This window comes from Vanessa atalanta, chromosome W (genome assembly GCF_905147765.1).
Source record: "Vanessa atalanta chromosome W, ilVanAtal1.2, whole genome shotgun sequence".
Lineage (NCBI taxonomy): Eukaryota > Metazoa > Arthropoda > Insecta > Lepidoptera > Nymphalidae > Vanessa > Vanessa atalanta.
Genome location: NC_061901.1, coordinates 9,584,996 through 9,605,649, shown reverse-complemented (window position 1 = coordinate 9,605,649; position 20,654 = coordinate 9,584,996). Strand labels below are relative to the sequence as shown.

At 34.7% G+C, this 20,654-nt stretch overlaps 1 protein-coding gene across 1 annotated transcript; it reads right to left on the bottom strand.

The window, feature by feature from the left end:
* Positions 1-15,557: 15,557 nt before the first annotated feature.
* LOC125075667 (piggyBac transposable element-derived protein 2-like) lies at positions 15,558-18,030 on the bottom strand. The gene is made up of 3 exons (XM_047687377.1): positions 17,929-18,030; positions 16,729-17,376; positions 15,558-15,626 (listed from the first exon to the last, which is right to left on the bottom strand). Exons 1-3 carry the CDS (start codon positions 18,028-18,030, stop codon positions 15,558-15,560), a joined length of 819 nt encoding a protein of 272 aa, XP_047543333.1.
* Positions 18,031-20,654: the final 2,624 nt, after the last annotated feature.

Genomic DNA, 20,654 nt, shown 5'->3' with positions numbered 1-20,654 from the left:
ATTTGTTTATATAAATGACATGCCACATCTCCTAGGTGATAAACTCGAGATAGTATTGTTTGCTGATGATACTTCTTTAATTTTTAAAATAAAAAGACGTCTTTCAATATATGACGATGTGAACAATACTCTCTCTGAAATAGTAAATTGGTTTAGTGTTATGTTGTCTTAGATTTTCGCGATTATTACACATTGAAATAAAACTAGTTTTTTAACGGATTTAATCGATATATATGATTTTAACACTTTGGAGTGTTCGTGGTCACGGGCAGACTGCCCGTGACCACGAACACTGCAAAGTGCTCGAAACGTCGGGATGTTAAAATTAAATAATTAATATACGCGATTTAATCCGTTAAAAAACTAGTTTTATTTCAATGTGTAATAATCGCGAAAATCTAAGACAACATTATGTGAACCAGTACGGACTGGAAACATCAAATAAAATTCGCCGAGTCTGCCCGTGGCACAGAGGCACGGAACTTAGGCTTAATATTTGATGAGAATTTACGATTTGAGAAGCATGTGGTTGATACAGCGCGTAATTGCTTCTATAGGCTTAAAGTCTTATATAAAATAAGAGATGTCCTCAGTGTGGACATGCGAATTAAACTATGCGATTCTTTAGTGCTATCTAAACTTAACTACGCTGATGTTGTTATCGGGCCAAGACTACTAGCACGAACAAAGAATATTATTCAGCGTGTACAAAATGCTTGTATCAGGTACTGCTTTAAAATACCGCCCCGCACTCACGTAACCCCTTTTCTTAATGACGCACGAATGATCAAGATGGAATATCGGAGACAGTTACATCTTGCAGTCTTACTTTTTGGTATTGTTCAACATAAAGCCCCTTTATACCTATACAACAAATTGAGCTGGATGAAAGACACCAATAAACTGTATCCCACAAGAGCGTCATTGTATATGCTAAGTGTGCCACCACATCGAACATCGAACAGTGAACTTTCGTGGTAGTTTTCGATATGCAGGGACGAAGTGTTGGAATAACTTACCACCTCCCCTTTTGATCTTAAAAACCTTGTACAACTTTCGTATCAAGTACAAGTCATATTTATATAATTTACAACTACATTGGTCATAAATAGTATTTATATTTTTATTTATATATTTTTTTTTTGGGTATGTCTAATTTTATTTTATAATATAAAATTATTATTTTATTATTTTAATAGATTGTTTTGCATGTATTTATTATGAATAACATTATGAATTGTATTAAGTATGTAACTTATTTATTTATATTATATTATTTGATATAACTATAGTTTAGTTTTGTTTATCACTTTGTCACGGCTCGTCACAGCCACAAAGGGTACCATTGAAAATCAGCGTTGGGCTCTAACCCAACATAAAAGCTGAATGGTACACCTCTTCAGGACACATCACGGTTGCAGACATTATAAGATTAGATTGTGTTTGTGTATGTATATAAATTTGTTGCTTTTTTTTTTGTTTTTATTTTCTTTGTAATTTTAATATAGTAAAGTTCTTTTTTTGTTTTTTTTGTTTTTTGTTATCTTATTGTCATTAGTTAATGTTTAATTATTATCTTTTTTGCTTTTCTTATTCTTTTTGAATTTTATGTTTGTAATGTGTGTTTGTCCTGAATAAATGTTTTCTTATTCTTATTCTTACTCTTACAAACGCTCTTTAACGATTCCTTTGAATTTTATAATTCAATAATTTTGAACGTTTTCTGAGATCCTGTTGTAAAAACGTATACAGTTACCTTTAATATTTAAACACGTTAGTGCCTACTTGTATGCTAATGATTTAAAAATAACAAAGACTATTAAAACTCACAATGACGTGACAATAGTACAGGAAGATATTAATCGCCTTGAAAACTGGTGCAAATTACATAAAATGAAATTAAACATCAAGAAGTGCTACCATATTCAGTTTACACGAAAAAGAAATACTATAGAAAGTGCGTACAATATATCTGGTATTACTATAAACAAGGTGCAAACTATTCGAGATTTATGAGTTATTTTGGACTCGAAGCTTCAATTTAATACTCACGTCGAACACATTACAACATCCGCATTCAAGTCCTTGGGATTCATTTTGAGAAATTCTAAGGAGCTACATAAGTCATATACAATCATAACTCCTTGATTAGAAGTAAACTGGAATACTGTTCTGTTGTCTGGAGCCCTCAATATAAAATTCATATTAATACAATCGAGAGAGTACAAAAGAAGTTTTTAAAATTTTTACATTATAGATTTAATAACTTGCGGGGCGAACAGTACCAGGACCAACTTAATAACTACCACTTACTGTCCTTGAATTGTCGAAGAAATCTTTTAGATCTAACGTTTCTTCACAAATTATTAAATAATAAAATTGATTGCTCACAAATCCTCTCTATGATTGGTTTTAACGTGCCTTTCAGAATACCTAGATACAAGTCACCGTTATTTGTAACAACTAAACAAAAAACCAACCTAGGAAAAAATTCACCAATAAACAGACTAGCTAGGACGTATAACGAGTTATCGACTGGTATCAATGAACTAGACATCTTGCATGATAGTATCTACTCCTTTAAAAATACAATTTTAATTTTTTACATAAATTTAGAAAAATCCTGTATTTTGTAAACATGTTTTTTTTTTTTTTACGCAATTGAATATCTATTATTTTTATTAATGTAACTCTTTTAGTCGATGATTACCTATAATACCTACCATGCTGTAATTACCTGTAAGTAAAAGAACAATTGAAATGTATTATTAAAAATTACTGCTGTACACGAATTATTGTATCTTTTGTTGGTAGTTCTAAATAAATAAATAAATAAACACAAACAAACAAACAAACAAACAAGCAAACAAACAAACAAACAAACAAACAAACAAACAAACAAGCAAACAAACAAACAAACAAACAAACAAACAAACAAACAAACAAACAAACAAACAAACAAACAAACAAACAAACAAACAAACAAGCAAACAAGCAAGCGAGCGAGCGAGCGAACGAACGAACGAACGAACGAACGAACGAACGAACGAACGAACGAACAAACAAACAAATAAATACATTGCCCCAAAAAAGAGTAAGTAATAACCCTGTGTAATCGGGTACTTGGAGTAACAAGTTTATTCTTTTTCCATACATACACATACATACATAACTGTACATACATAACATTATCAAAAACAAATTGAGAAGCGACAGTCATTATTTTAATTTCTTTAAATTGGAGCTTAGAGTCTATTGTCATACCAAGGAACTCTGTTGATTCTAAAACATCTAATGCTTCCCCGTTTAAACGTACACTCGTTTTGACACATCTTACATTGGGAGTAGTGAATTTAATACATTTTGTCTTTTTACTATTTAACATTAAATTATTAACACTAAACCATTGAAATAAAACTAGTTTTTTAACGGATTTAATCGCGTATATTAATTATTTTATTTTAACATCCCGACGTTTCGAGCACTTTGCAGTGTTCGTGGTCACGGGCAGACTCGGCGAATTTTATTTGATGTTTCCAGTCCGTACTGGTTCACATAATGTTGTCTTAGATTTTCGCGATTATTACACATTGATATAAAACTAGTTTTTTAACGGATTTAATCGCGTATATTAATTATTTAATTTTAACATCCCGACGTTTCGAGCACTTTGCAGTGTTCGTGGTCACGGGCAAACTGCCCGTGACCACGAACACTGCAAAGTGCTAAAAACTAGTTTTATTTCAATGGTTTAGTGTTAATAATTTAATGTTAAATAGTAAAAAGACAAAATGTATTAAATTCACTACTCCCAATGTAAGATGTGTCAAAACGAGTGTACGTTTAAACGGGGAAGCATTAGATGTTTTAGAATCAACAGAGTTCCTTGGTATGACAATAGACTCTAAGCTCCAATTTAAAGAAATTAAAATAATGACTGTCGCTTCTCAATTTGTTTTTGATAATGTTATGTATGTACGGTTATGTATGTATGTGTATGTATGGAAAAAGAATAAACTTGTTACTCCAAGTACCCGATTACACAGGGTTAGTACTTACTCTTTTTTGGGGCAATGTATTTATTTATTTATTTGTTTGTTTGTTCGTTCGTTCGTTCGTTCGTTCGTTCGTTCGCTCGCTCGCTCGCTTGCTTGTTTGCTTGTTTGTTTGTTTGTTTGTTTGTTTGTTTGTTTGTTTGTTTGCTTGTTTGTTTGTTTGTTTGTTTGTGTTTATTTATTTATTTATTTAGAACTACCAACAAAAGATACAATAATTCGTGTACAGCAGTAATTTTTAATAATACATTTCAATTGTTCTTTTACTTACAGGTAATTACAGCATGGTAGGTATTATAGGTAATCATCGACTAAAAGAGTTACATTAATAAAAATAATAGATATTCAATTGCGTAAAAAAAAAAAAACATGTTTACAAAATACAGGATTTTTCTAAATTTATGTAAAAAATTAAAATTGTATTTTTAAAGGAGTAGATACTATCATGCAAGATGTCTAGTTCATTGATACCAGTCGATAACTCGTTATACGTCCTAGCTAGTCTGTTTATTGGTGAATTTTTTCCTAGGTTGGTTTTTTGTTTAGTTGTTACAAATAACGGTGACTTGTATCTAGGTATTCTGAAAGGCACGTTAAAACCAATCATAGAGAGGATTTGTGAGCAATCAATTTTATTATTTAATAATTTGTGAAGAAACGTTAGATCTAAAAGATTTCTTCGACAATTCAAGGACAGTAAGTGGTAGTTATTAAGTTGGTCCTGGTACTGTTCGCCCCGCAAGTTATTAAATCTATAATGTAAAAATTTTAAAAACTTCTTTTGTACTCTCTCGATTGTATTAATATGAATTTTATATTGAGGGCTCCAGACAACAGAACAGTATTCCAGTTTACTTCTAATCAAGGAGTTATGATTGTATATGACTTATGTAGCTCCTTAGAATTTCTCAAAATGAATCCCAAGGACTTGAATGCGGATGTTGTAATGTGTTCGACGTGAGTATTAAATTGAAGCTTCGAGTCCAAAATAACTCATAAATCTCGAATAGTTTGCACCTTGTTTATAGTAATACCAGATATATTGTACGCACTTTCTATAGTATTTCTTTTTCGTGTAAACTGAATATGGTAGCACTTCTTGATGTTTAATTTCATTTTATGTAATTTGCACCAGTTTTCAAGGCGATTAATATCTTCCTGTACTATTGTCACGTCATTGTGAGTTTTAATAGTCTTTGTTATTTTTAAATCATTAGCATACAAGTAGGCACTAACGTGTTTAAATATTAAAGGTAACTGTATACGTTTTTACAACAGGATCTCAGAAAACGTTCAAAATTATTGAATTATAAAATTCAAAGGAATCGTTAAAGAGCGTTTGTAAGAGTAAGAATAAGAATAAGAAAACATTTATTCAGGACAAACACACATTACAAAAATAAAATTCAAAAAGAATAAGAAAAGCAAAAAAGATAATAATTAAACATTAACTAATGACAATAAGATAACAAAAAACAAAAAAAAAAAAAAAGAACTATACTATATTAAAATTACAAAGAAAATAAAAACAAAAAAAAAGCAACAAATTTATATACATACACAAACACAATCTAATCTTATAATGTCTGCAACCGTGATGTGTCCTGAAGAGGTGTACCATTCAGCTTTTATGTTGGGTTAGAGCCCAACGCTGATTTTCAATGGTACCCTTTGTGGCTGTGACGAGCCGTGACAAAGTGATAAACAAAACTAAACTATAGTTATATCAAATAATATAATATAAATAAATAAGTTACATACTTAATACAATTCATAATGTTATTCATAATAAATACATGCAAAACAATCTATTAAAATAATAAAATAATAATTTTATATTATAAAATAAAATTAGACATACCCAAAAAAAAAATATATAAATAAAAATATAAATACTATTTATGACCAATGTAGTTGTAAATTATATAAATATGACTTGTACTTGATACGAAAGTTGTACAAGGTTTTTAAGATCAAAAGGGGAGGTGGTAAGTTATTCCAACACTTCGTCCCTGCATATCGAAAACTACCACGAAAGTTCACTGTTCGATGTTCGATGTGGTGGCACACTTAGCATATACAATGACGCTCTTGTGGGATACAGTTTATTGGTGTCTTTCATCCAGCTCAATTTGTTGTATAGGTATAAAGGGGCTTTATGTTGAACAATACCAAAAAGTAAGACTGCAAGATGTAACTGTCTCCGATATTCCATCTTGATCATTCGTGCGTCATTAAGAAAAGGGGTTACGTGAGTGCGGGGCGGTATTTTAAAGCAGTACCTGATACAAGCATTTTGTACACGCTGAATAATATTCTTTGTTCGTGCTAGTAGTCTTGGCCCGATAACAACATCAGCGTAGTTAAGTTTAGATAGCACTAAAGAATCGCATAGTTTAATTCGCATGTCCACACTGAGGACATCTCTTATTTTATATAAGACTTTAAGCCTATAGAAGCAATTACGCGCTGTATCAACCACATGCTTCTCAAATCGTAAATTCTCATCAAATATTAAGCCTAAGTTCCGTGCCTCTGTGCCACGGGCAGACTCGGCGAATTTTATTTGATGTTTCCAGTCCGTACTGGTTCACATAATGTTGTCTTAGATTTTCGCGATTATTACACATTGAAATAAAACTAGTTTTTTAACGGATTAAATCGCGTATATTAATTATTTAATTTTAACATCCCGACGTTTCGAGCACTTTGCAGTGTTCGTGGTCACGGGCAGTCTGCCCGTGACCACGAACACTCCAAAGTGTTAAAATCATATATATCGATTAAAAAAATATATAAATAAAAATATAAATACTATTTATGACCAATGTAGTTGTAAATTATATAAATATGACTTGTACTTGATACGAAAGTTGTACAAGGTTTTTAAGATCAAAAGGGGAGGTGGTAAGTTATTCCAACACTTCGTCCCTGCATATCGAAAACTACCACGAAAGTTCACTGTTCGATGTTCGATGTGGTGGCACACTTAGCATATACAATGACGCTCTTGTGGGATACAGTTTATTGGTGTCTTTCATCCAGCTCAATTTGTTGTATAGGTATAAAGGGGCTTTATGTTGAACAATACCAAAAAGTAAGCCTAAGTTCCGTGCCTCTGTGACGCGTTGAATTTTTTCACCATTGATCTGTATCAGTGGATTTAAATGACCGATTCGGCTAATTTGATTTTTAGTCCCTAAAACAATGTATTTAGTTTTGGTTGGATTTAATATAAGGTTATGTGAGTCTGACCATTCTGATATACGATTTAGATCCTCATTTAATTTTAGAATGGCTAAGTGAAATTCCGCAGGCTTAAATGATATATACATCTGTATATCATCAGCATAAATGTGGTATTTGCAATATTTAATGCTGTTAACTATATCGGCACAATATAGTGCGAAGATAATTGGCCCTAGTATGGAACCTTGAGGAACTCCTCTATTAACGGGGCAACAGTCAGAAATGGCTCTTGAGCCATTATCGTTCAGCACCTCCACAATTTGTTTCCGATGAGCTAAATAACTTGTAAACCATTTTATTGTATCAGTAGTAAATCCGTAATATTTTAATTTTGTTATAAATAATGATCTATTTATAGTATCAAAAGCCCGAGAGAAGTCCAATAAAATGAGAATTGTAATCTCACCTTCGTCTTGCGCGCATAAAATGTTGTCTATTACATCTAATAAAGCAGTCGTGGTACTGTGATGTTTTCGAAACCCTGACTGCATGGATGGCAGAATATTGTTAGATTCTAAATAAGCTGACAGTTGGTTACAAACAATCTTTTCTAAGATCTTTGATATGCAAGGTAATATGCTTATGGGGCGTAAATCTTTGAGTTCACTTATATTGTCTTTTTTGGGAATGGGTCTCACTAGTGCGGTCTGCCATTGGGTAGGAAATACGTTGGTCATAATAGATGTGTTAATAACTCTAGTAATCACGGATAATGTATTTGACAGCGTCAATAAAATCATGTCTAACGAAATGCCGTCAACACCCATAGCATTTGCTTTTAGAGAGCGCAGTATTTTTTGTACTTCAATTTCATTAGAAGGCAATAACGTGAATACTGCAGTACCATGTTTGTGCGATTCATAATAATCAATGAGAGAATGTGAAATATAGTTGCTACCTGGTACATTAAGAAAGAAGGTGTTTATCATTTTGGGATCATTAAGGTGTTGCGGTATAATATGGCTATGTTTCTGCTTTACATTAATATATTTTTTCAAATTATTCCAGAGCACGCTTGAATTTTTAACATTCGCATTTATGTGCAAATTAAAATAAGCAGATTTCTCTCTTTGTATTGCTTGTACTACCTGTAGCTTTAAATCCTTATAATAACTAATTTGCGATTCTGACTTCGACTTTCTAGCACGAGTCTGAGCTTCATCCCTCCTGGTCATCAACAATTTTACATTATAAGTAATCCAAGGGTAGTGTTTTTCCTTAATGCAAATTAATCATTTATTTATTTAAAAGACACACCATCGGCATATACACAAAAAAATAGTAGTTAATAAAAGAACATCAGACTCATTCTGTGTGGTACACCATTACAGGCGTGTACGACACTTGCTACAATAAGAATATCAAATTAAAAAAAAATGTGAGACAATATTTTGACAAAAATGAAAACAAACATAAATTAAAGACAAATTCTAACGAAAATTACAACTAACTAATCACACTAAAATAAACTTTAGAAAATATAAAAAAACATACAATTGAAATAAAAAACTAAATAAGATAAAATTTAAATTAGACTAAGACTAAATAACAGAAATATTTTTTTTCTTAAACTTAGGTAATGTATCGTGGAAGATGTCAACATCATTTGTAGGACCAATTTCATTGTAGGTATTTGCTATACGGTTTATAGGTGAATGTTTGCCAACATTTGTTCTAACTCTTCTCATTGAAAATGGTTTGGAAATAGGGAAACGGGGGTTAGTACGCGGCACAGATAGGCAAACTTCTGACAATATATCCGGTGCATCTAAAGATCCATGTAAGAGTTTATAAAGTAGCAATAAATCTAAATAATTACGACGACTTTCCAGTGATTTTAATTTAAAGTGAGATAGGCATATTTCATAGCTAGCACGATATGGACATTCCCTATCTTTAAACGCTAGAAAACGACAAAATTTGCGCTGTATTTTTTCCAATCTATTGACGTTTACTTTGTAACTGGGATTCCAAGCTGGGGTAGAATATTCAAGAAGACTCCGTATTAAAAAATTATAAGCTGTTAAAATAGTTTGAGTATTTTTAAACTGCTTACAATGGCGTTTTACGAAACCGAGCATTTTCCAGGACTTCTCAGAGATACTATTTATATGTTTATTAAACGTTAGTTTACTATCCATAATAACTCCTAAATCTCGGACTTCGGAAACTTCGGTAAAAGATACACCATTTATTAAATAGATGGAAGAAATAGGATTTTTTATTTTCTTGGTAAATTTTATATGGATACATTTATTCACATTTAAAATCATTTTATTATCTTTACACCAACTATTTACAGCGTCTAAATCACTTTGGAGTAGTTTAACATCATCAACACTTAATATTTGCTTATATATTTTCAAGTCATCAGCAAACATTAAACACTTGCTATGCAAAATTTTATCTGTAATATCATTTATGAATATTAGAAATAGAATAGGACCGAGATGGGAACCCTGCGGTACACCTGAATTGGCTACAAATGGACTAGAGCTAAAACCATTGACAATTACTTTTTGCACGCTATTATTAAGATAAGACTCAAACCATTTTAACAGAATGCCATGAATACCATAACTTTGTAATTTTGATTTTAAAATAATGTGATCTACCCTATCGAATGCGTTACTAAAGTCAGTATATATGGCGTCTACTTGTGTCCCATCATCTACATATTTAGAGAGATCTGAAACATAACTAACAAGGTTACTTACTGTCGACCTATTCCTACAGAATCCATGTTGTTTATTTGCTATCATTTTATTTACGAAGAGGGTGAGCTTGTCGCAGATAACTTGTTCAAATATTTTTGAAAAATGATTTAAAATGGAAATTGGGCGATAATTACTGACTAAATTCCTATCCCCTTTCTTATAAATTGGTACTACATGCGCCTCTTTCCATTCGGTAGGAAAAGTACCAGTAATTAGGGATCTATCAAAAATTAGTTTTAATGGTAAGGTTATATATTTATAAACTTGTTTTATGAAGTATGGGGGTATGCCATCCGGACCCGCTCCTTTGCTTGCGTCAATAGATTTTAGGATCTTTGATAATGTACGTTCTGCAACATGAATATAACCCATTGAAAATTGAGGAAAAATATCATCTTTATTGAGCAAAGAAGGTGAGTGCACGGTATCGTCTGTTGATTTTGTGAAAATAGATGAAAACCTATTTGCAAACAAACTACATACACCATCACCGGTATTAGATGTATTGTTATTATCATCAATCATTTCACTAGGAATTGTCGATGAACCTCCTCGCATAGCTTTTACATATGAAAAAAACTTTTTTGGATTGGATTTTACTGCAGTTTCAACCCCACTTATATAACGAGAATAACAAGATTTCATGACTCTATCTACACGATCATTTAAAATGTCCAATTCAATTGAGTCTCTAGGATTGTTATACTTTTTAAATCTATATGTTATTTTCTCTTTCTCACTTATAATTTTGATTAAGGCTCGTGAAAACCATAAGGGATATTTTATATTTCTTTTAATACGTTTTGGCACAGTTGAATCTATAATAGATCGAAGTGTGTGATAAAAAATTGAAACCATGATATTGACATCCCCCTTAGCCGACTTAAATTCTGACTGCCAGTTTACTTGGCTTAATTTAGAATTCACAATGAAGTAATCTGCCTTTTTGTAATTATATGTGGCAAAGAGATTAGTTTTAAGTGAAATAATCTTTTCAAAATTAACATGAATATCTAGTGCAGGATGGTGAGGATCGAGTTTACTCAGTATATTAGACGATTTTTTAACTGATATGTTTTTTTTTTTTTTTTATGGTATAGGGGGCAAACGAGCAGGAGGCTCACCTGATGGAAAGCGACTACCACCGCCCATGGACATCTGCAACACCAGGGGGGTTACAGGTGCGTTGCCGGCCTTTAAGAAATAAGTACGCTCTTTTCTTGAAGGTTCCCAAGTCGTATCGGTTCGGAAAAACCGCCGGCGAAAGCTGGTTCCACAGAGTGGTTGTGCGAGGCAAAAAATGCCTTAAAAATCGCGCTGTTGTGGATTTACGGACATCTAAGTGGTGTGGGTGAAATTTAGAATTTTGTCGAGATGTCCGAAGATGGAATTCAGCTGCCGGGATTAATCCAAACAATTCCTCGGAACACTCCCCGTGGAAAATTCGGTAGAAGATGCAGAGTGATCCAACATCTCTACGCAACGCCAAAGGATCGAGCAGATCAGAAAGGGCTTGATCGTCGATAACTCGAGCTGCTCTACGTTGGATACGGTCAAATGGAAGGAGCTGGTACTGGGGAGCACCCGCCCAGAGGTGAGAGCAGTACTCCATGTGAGGCCGAATTTGCGCCTTGTATAGTCTTAGGCGATGGGCCGACGTGAAATACTGTCTTGCCTTGCTGAGCACACCAAGCTTTTTTGATGCCAATTTGGCTTTGCCTTCCAGTTGACCGCGGAACTGAACGAGGCTCGAAACATCAACGCCAAGTATTCCGATACTAGCTGTGGCGGCTAACGGAATGTTCTCGAATCGTGGAGATACGACGAATGGTGTTTTTTTAGCGGTTAACGCGCAAACTTGCGTCTTTTTGGGGTTGAAATGGACTAGGTTTAGCCGGCCCCAGTTCGAGACTTCGTTTAACGAAGACTCGATTTCAGACACAAGTTTGTTCCGGTTTTCTTCGACGTTTTCCCGAGAAATATTAGCACGGCCGGTGTATGAGGTGTCAACGGTACTGTCGTCTGCATAGCAGTGAATGTTCCTGATTTGCAACAAGTCATTGATATGCAGAAGAAACAGAGTGGGTGACAGAACGCAGCCTTGTGGAACACCAGCGTTGACGAATTTTTGGTCGGAGCATGCACCGTCGACAACGACCTTGATGCTCCGATCTGCCAAAAAGCTGGTAATCCAACTGCATAATTTCCCGGGAAGCCCATAGGAAGGAAGCTTCGAAAGAAGCGCTTTGTGCCATACGCGATCGAAGGCCTTCGCTATGTCCAGACTGGCTGCTAATGCCTCCCCCTTGCTCTCAACTGCTTCCGCCCATTTATGAGTAAGGTAAACTAGAAGATCACCGGCTGAGCGACCTCGACGGAAACCGTACTGGCGGTCACTAATCAGCTGGTACTCCTCTAGATACCACAGGAGCTGACAGTTTACAATGGACTCTATTACCTTGGAGAACAAGGGGGTGATGGCTATAGGCCTATAATTGGACGGGTCTGAGCGGTTACCCTTTTTGGGAATCGGATGCACTAAAGCAGTCTTCCAGGAGATCGGGACGACGCCTAATGCGTAAGATTGCCGGAAAAGACGCGTTAAGACCGGTGCCAACTCGGGAGCACATGTCCGTAGCACGATTGGAGGGATGCCATCGGGTCCACTCGACTTATGAATGTCCAAGGAAAAAAATGTTTGAACAATTGCTGAGAACTAAATCTAATATTCTATTATTATTATTACTTATATTGTTAAATTGTAATAAGTTATTTAAAGACATAAAATCGACTAAAGAAACACCCAGATTAGTGTTATAGTTTAACGGTATTAAGTGATTGTCCTTTTGAGAAAAATTCCAATCGATAAATCCTAGATTAAAATCTCCTAAAATTATTATATCTAAAGAGTTCGATTCCATTACAGTACTTATATTATTTAAAAGAAGATCGACAGCTTTACAGGTTACAGGTGGTGGCAAGTACAAAATACAATGTCCTTTGTCAAACCATTTTCCTTTACTTTCACTGACACCCACAAGTCCTCGAAAATACTTTCAAAGTGTTTGATTCGTTTAGACTGTATTTTATTTGACACAGCTATAAGAACTCCTCCACCATTTTTACCAGACAGTGCAGTTGTACACCGATCTCTTCTGTATATTGTGTAGTCAGTAGTAAAAAGCTCGTTGTCATGAATAGTATCATCTAACCAGGTTTCCGTTGCTATTATAATATCAAAGTTATTTTTGTAAGTCTCTAACTGAATATCATGCAACTTAGTCTTCATGCCGCGAAAATTTTGGTAGTAAATATTGAATTTTAAAGTTATTTTTTACGTAATACTACTCAGAGGTCTATTGAATTAACTTTACATGTTCTGTAATGACTCCTGGCACTTTGTTTGTTTAGCCGGAGATGTGTCGTTTTTTCGCACAAAAATACGTCCGTTCCGTATCCACACAAATCTGTACTGTTTTTCGCGAGCCACTTGTCTGGTTTGTGCATGGAGAGATTTATAATATGGTGATAAATGTTCTGATATAAATATAGAGGACTTCGTTCCTCCGTAACCTAGATGACCCGAGTGAAGCTTCTCAGTAGGATTAGACTTATTGAACTTTGAAACAGCTGCCAATACCTCATCCCTTAATCTTGTGCTTGGAAGTTTAACTATTATGGCACGTGGTCTCTTAGAATTACCATCCATTTTTCTTACTCTGACGCATGTAATAATATCACTGTCTTTTAAAGGGACAGATACCACTGCACCTACTTGTTTAGTGACAGACACAAGGTTTTCGGATTTGTTTTCGGGGATACCGTTGATCTCCAAATTATTTTCTCGTGAATGCTGCTCTAACAGTAGTAACCTAGATGTGAGATCGTCAACTGTTCCGGAAAGTTTTTTATTATCATTTGTTAATGCTATTATTTTCTCTTCACTAGATTTAAGATCAGATTTTATACGGTCATAATCTTCACTTAAGAATTGTATAGTATTTTTTAAATCTTGTAACATACTCAGTTCATTCTTTATTGTTTGAAATTCGATCGAAAAATATGAATCTACGACCTTTTTAACTGCTTCTGTTACTGCAACTTTAATTTCTTTCTTCAATGAAATCGAATCTATGTTGAATGTTTGTGAGGTGAACGTGTGTAAATTACTATCAGTTGTAGGTAGAATAGGTGAATTACTTTCAGAGCTCTTTGTGCTATTTTTTGAACTTAAATCATTGGAATTATTTTGTTTTTGTGAGACAGTCGGAGTTTTAGAAATTTCTTTTTTTGTTTTGGTTTGTTTGTGTTTGCATTTAATACAAATCCAGTTATTTTTATTCATCTTATCCATCATATTAAAAGATCCTTCCGATCTTTTGGCACAGTTTATATCATAATTATGTGTGCATTGTTTACACTGTAAATATTGCATATTGACAATATTTTTGCTACATCCAGTACATGTTTTGAGCGTAGATGACATTGTTATTGTTTATTTTTATCAATAATTGTGAATAAAAATTGTAGTAAACAAGCAAAAAACGGTCGGTTACTTTCCTGGTAAACGGCAGCGGTAAGCGATGCAAGCAAACATGCGTGACTCATGTGTTGGACACTGCTGCGATATGAAGCGGTGTAAGCGCTCAATACGTGCAGCGCGCTTCAATTCTGCGAATTGTCGTCGGTCAAAGCAACAGCCGTTGCGTGAAATGTTTCGAATTGTTTATACTTACAATTCAACAATTACATTAGTTTTTACACTTCTGTTCACTTCACTGGATAGCACTTTTCACAAGTAACTAGTTATTATAAGATTTAGCTATTAAACTGCACATTTTACTATAAATTAGAATTAAAAACACGGAGCGTAGTGTTATGTTGTTGACGGTTGACGGTTTGACGTCAATGAAATGATAATAATAAAAATAATCTTATTTGGAGCGAGGACATCGAATACCCATTGCAAGCAACCAGTAAACTCATCCACCATGTCATTAACATCTTTGATTCCACAAATGGCTTGCCAATTTACTAAATTAAGCGTAGACGTAATATGTTCTGGATCAATATCTTTTAAAGGACGGTACATAATAGTTTTATTTTTAGTTTTGTTCTTGGTGACATATATTTCGCAGGAAATAAACGCGTGGCCGCCGAATTCTCCTATGTATTCCACCATAATCCGTCCAACCTTTGTGTTAGAACAAATTAAGTCAATTAAAGTTTCGCTACTAGCAGTAAAATGAGTGGGATTAGCAACATGTTGGGTTAAGCCATGAGTCGATAAGAATAAATCTAGCGTTTGTTTATGGTAGTCATGAGCTTCACTTAGGTAATTAACATTGAAATCTCCTAATAAATACAAATAGTCATGATAAGGTAATGAATTAATTGTATCTGATAATGCATTAACCCATTAACCGCCAAAATAAAAACAAAAGTGATATTTTTGCGAAACGTTTATTTTACTATTGTTTACAAATCAAATAAAATTAAAAGTATGAAAAAAGTAGAAAAAAATAATCAGGGTCCTTTAGAGGGGGGTGTACTCGATTGTGTACAGCGGCGTATTATAGATGAAAATTTTCGAAACATTGTTTTTCTACACACAATGTTTTGAGACACTTTTTGCATTGCCAGCGAACTCTGGCGTGACATATAACACATCGTAAAGGTTTTCCAAGTTTTTGAGGATAGTGTCCTATACCGTCTTGAGGCAAGCCTGGGACCAATGACGACGAAGATCGAGCCTTATGTTGTGTTTTCTGGCGTAAGTAGTATCTCGCAATGGTACGTCGAAACAGTAACTGATCCATGCTATCACTGTGACTGATAACATGCAAACGCCACGCATTTGCAATAGCCATATCTACCATATAGGTAAATAAAACCCACCACCACTTTTTTCCGTGAATTGCAATCCCATAAAGTGAAATAGACTGATCCAACTCATCCACTCCAACCATATTTTTATTATAAGTTTGAAACAGCTTTGGTATATTGACATCAGTTTTTTGACGCTGCACATGAGACCATCGTTTTACAACCCTAACGGTTCAATTGTATCATTATTTGTTGCCATTGTGCAAACACTGTTATCTTTCCATCTCACTAACAGTATTTCATTTTGCTTATCAAACCTGTAATCATACGAAGCACGGTCTTTTTTCTTCATCTCTTTAGTACTTTTTAGTGGACATTTCTTTGTTCTATTTTCTCGTATTGTTCCAGTCGCACGATATCCTTCTTTTTTGAGATCTACTAAGAGATTATAATTAGTAAAAAAAGTTGTCAAAAAATACTTGGTGATTAGTTGGATCAGTCCCCAATTTCTGAAGTAACATTTTGACTACTCTTGATCCTAAAGGATCAGTAGAAGCTTCAAGAGCTTTTCCACAATACAGGTCAAAAACATAGCAGTATCCCGTTGAACTTGCTGCTACCCAGTTTTTATAGCCAAACCGCACTGGTTTTCCTCGGATAAACTGCTTAGCAGGATGATGGCCAAAATATTTTACCATCGATTCATCAATTGAAATATTTTCGTGCATCACACCCCACTGAAGAAATTTATTTATTAGAATATCAGCTAATGGCCGAATTTTAAACATTTTATCTCTGGTACTAATTGCTTCGTCGTTGTTTACGAAATGAAGATTCTTTTTTATATCCCGAAATCTTTGTCTTGGCATGGATCTCGATACCATTTCGACGCCTACGTCTTCATCATAAGACCAATACAAATCTTCTCTGGGTAACTTATGATACCCAGATAATATCAATATGCCTATAAACTTTTTCAAGTCAACAGAGTCCAGTCGAAAGGTGTGTCTATTGTTTTGATTAGCATATAAAATTGTATTTGTAATTATCAAGCTAATCACTTCATCATCAAATATTTTTTCAAATATTTGTACTGGGGTTAGATCTTGAAATTGTTCTTTTACTAGTTTCTGTCTAGCTATAACTTCAGTTCTTTCTTGAGTTGTAGTAGAGTATGTTGGTGAACACGTATGCCATACTGGCTGAACTGGCTGTTGACGACGACTTCTCTTTGCTTTTTCAGCCAAAGGCTCATCATCGCTGCTGTCAAGGTCCGCACATGGAATTGTATCCTTATTACTCCTAAATACCTCTATATTACCAGGCACATCCCGGGGTAAAGAGGCAGTAATTATGGCCTCGTCGGCACCTTCTTCTTCATCTGTTAAGATGCTAGGTTCTGGTGGTATAATCGCGAATTCGTAATCAGCCTCACTGTCACTATCTTCTAAAACAGCAATGACTGCTTCCTCTAAGCCGTTGTAATAGTTAGAAACGTTAAGACGTTTCGAACTCATTGTAATAAAAACCTGAAGAAAAAAGTGCAATCGTTATATAGATGCGGCCGTTGTACCCAATTAGGTACAGTAATGTTTCAAGTTAGGCTACTTTGTAAATATAAGTTGCAAAACATTAGTTTATCATTTATTTGATAAATAAGGATGTACACTACAAATCAAATATACATAAAATAAATTTAGGTATATGTAAACACTAGAAAATAATAAAATTGTGTACTTACCTATATTTAATGATTATATTGATAAATTGTAATCCTCTCAGTGACATCGATTATGAATAAACTCGCTTAAATCGTTTTTATTTCAATACACTGTATGTCTACTTTTAAAATGAGCGAAAAAAACAACATTAACTTTTAAAATTTGATATCTACCCTCAATTGTTTTGCTGTACCCAATCAGGTACAGAGGCGTCAAATGGGTTAAGAAAGTCGGAAATATTTGCCCATGGGGGCCGGTAGGCCGTACCAATAATTATAGACTTGCAGTTTAGTTTGATACTAATCCACATTTGTTTAACCAAGGGCGCTATTGGATGTACTAGTGTCTGTGCGGATATACCATGTTTAACGTAAAAATCAACACCGCCACCTCGAGAGCGTATTTCTGCCGGTCTCGGTATATGACGCAGGCTATAACCTGGCACACGAGGGGCTCTGCCATCCTCACCTGGGCGTAACCAAGTTTCGTTTGTGTGCTAAAGGATATTACAACACTAATGACTTTTTAGTTGACTGCACATCTTGGGAATGAAATGATCGCCTCCAGGCTGTTTCAAATAACTAAAATATAATTATTATTGTACATGCAAAATGGCAAAAAAAAAACAAAAAAAAAATATCCCGCTGAGTTTCTTTCGCCGGTTCTTCTCAGGTGCGAGGCGTTAAATTTCGAACCGGTGGTAGATTTTTGACAAACAATAAGCAAGTGTTCTATATTGAATAAAGATTTTTGACTTTGACTTTGACTTGACTTTGACTGATTTTTATTTGAAACTTATCGCGCTGTAGAGTGTCTTGATCCAAAATCAACGAAAACCCAAGCTAATAGTAGCAAAATAAAAGCATTACATGTAACAAATGCTAATGTATCTTATCTATTATGTTCGGATAATCACAAACTATGTAATTGTAAACAATTTCATAAATATAAAGTAGACGATCGTCGTAAGTTTGTTTACGACAAAACATCTGTTTTAACTGCATGGGAGGTAATCATTCTGCCAAAGAGTGCCATAGCAATTCACGGTGTCGCATTTGCAAACAAAAACACCATTCACTTCTTCATCCCGGGGGTAAAAACACTGCCTATAATGATGGTGACAACAAGCCAAACAAGAGTGTTGTCACATCTTCAAAAGATCCTACCTCTTCAAACCATTCAGCATCATTGGTCTCCTGTTTTTCGACAGGTAAAATTTTTCAGCAGGTCTTGCTAGCCACTGCGGTAGTAAAGGTCACATCGAGAAATGGGGAAGATTACAAACTAAGAGCATTAATAGACCAGGGCTCGCAGTCATCTTTTGTAACGGAGTCGGCAGTCCTATATCTAAGTCTAAAGAAGAAACCTACCATTAATCTGATTGCAGGTTTGGGTGGAGGAAAAGAGATGATATCAAAGGCCACAGTCATTAGCATTAGCAGCCTGTAAATTTTCCCACTGCTGGGCTAAAGGCCTCCTCTACCTTTCAGGAGAAGGTTTGGAGCATATTCCACCACGCTGCTCCAATGCGGGTTGGCGGAATACACATGTGGAAGAATTTCGTTGAAATTAGACACATGCAGGATTCCTCACGATGTTTTCCTTCACCGCCGAGCACGAGATGAATTATAAACACAAATTAAGCACATGAAAATTCAGTGGTGCCTGCCTGGGTTTGAACCCGAAATCGTCGGTTATGATGCACGCGTTCTAACCACTGGGCCATCTCCGCAGGCCGCAGTCCAATTAACATTAAAATCCATGTATGATCCCACTGTAAAAATTTCAGTGAGCGCACACGTTATCAAACGCATAACGTCTCCATTACCGGCTGAGAAAGTCGAACCAATGGAGTGGTTAGAACAAAAAAATTTATTGCTAGCAGATCCCGAATATAACACACCCAATAGAATCGACATTCTCTTGGGAGCCGAAGTATATACAAAAATACTTCGTGCAGGAATAAAACGAGGACCGCTTGGTACACTACTGACCCAAGCAACATGTTTAGGTTGGATTTTATCTGGAGTAATCGAATCAATTACCAAGTCCACTAGTAATATAAACGTAATGCATTGTCATTGCACATCTGATTTAAAAATATTCTTGGAACTTGAATCAGATATTCAACTACCAAAAGAAAAACTATTCACTGATGAAGAGAAATTCTGTGAACATCACTTTAAAACCAATACCCGTAGATATATTGTTCGCTTTCCACTTAAAGTTGAAGTTCCTCAAGTCACTTCTTCTCGAGATATCACAGAAAATCGTCTGAAATCACTTGAACGTAAGTTAGACAAAGATAAAACACTAAGAGTAAAATATCAAGAAGTAATTGATGAGTACCTAAAATTAAATCATATGGAACTTATATCTACAGAAGAAATCGATAATCCAAAGGCCATTTACTTACCTCACCATGCTGTGGTTCGTGATGACAAAGAAACCACGAAAGTGAGAATAGTCTATGATGCGTCTCGCAAGGGCAAAAATAATATGTCATTTAATGATCAACTAACAATAGGACCTACTTTGCACCCGGAACTACGGCACATCATAATGCGTTGGAGATTCGGCCTCAATTTTCCCTGTACACTGCCTTAGTACGTAGTATTTTAGAGTATTGCTGCACGGTGTGGAATCCACACTATGAGATTCACAGCCACAGATTAGAGCGAGTCCAAAAAAGATTTCTTTGGCATCTGTCCTATAACTTTAAGTTGGCTGGTAGGCTGCACAGCTACGAGAAAAGATTGTCGCATTTTGGACTTCTTTCTCTTCGCGATCGTAGACAGCTTCTCGACAACATATTTCTTTTTAAATTAATTTAATGGGTCCACACACTGCCCATACCTATTAGGTAAATTGAGGATTAATGCTCCAAGAAAATTTTCTAGGCCGTCTGTATATGCACCTTTTACTAAAAATTAACGCACTCTCGTCAAGGGCGTTAGTTACGTACACACACATCAAGAGGACTGATGATGCAGCGATTCCTTCATCGTGAGAACCAAACTAAGTGTAACATTGCAAATGTGATTTTATAATTTAATTATTATTTTAATTCATTCCAATTACATCGA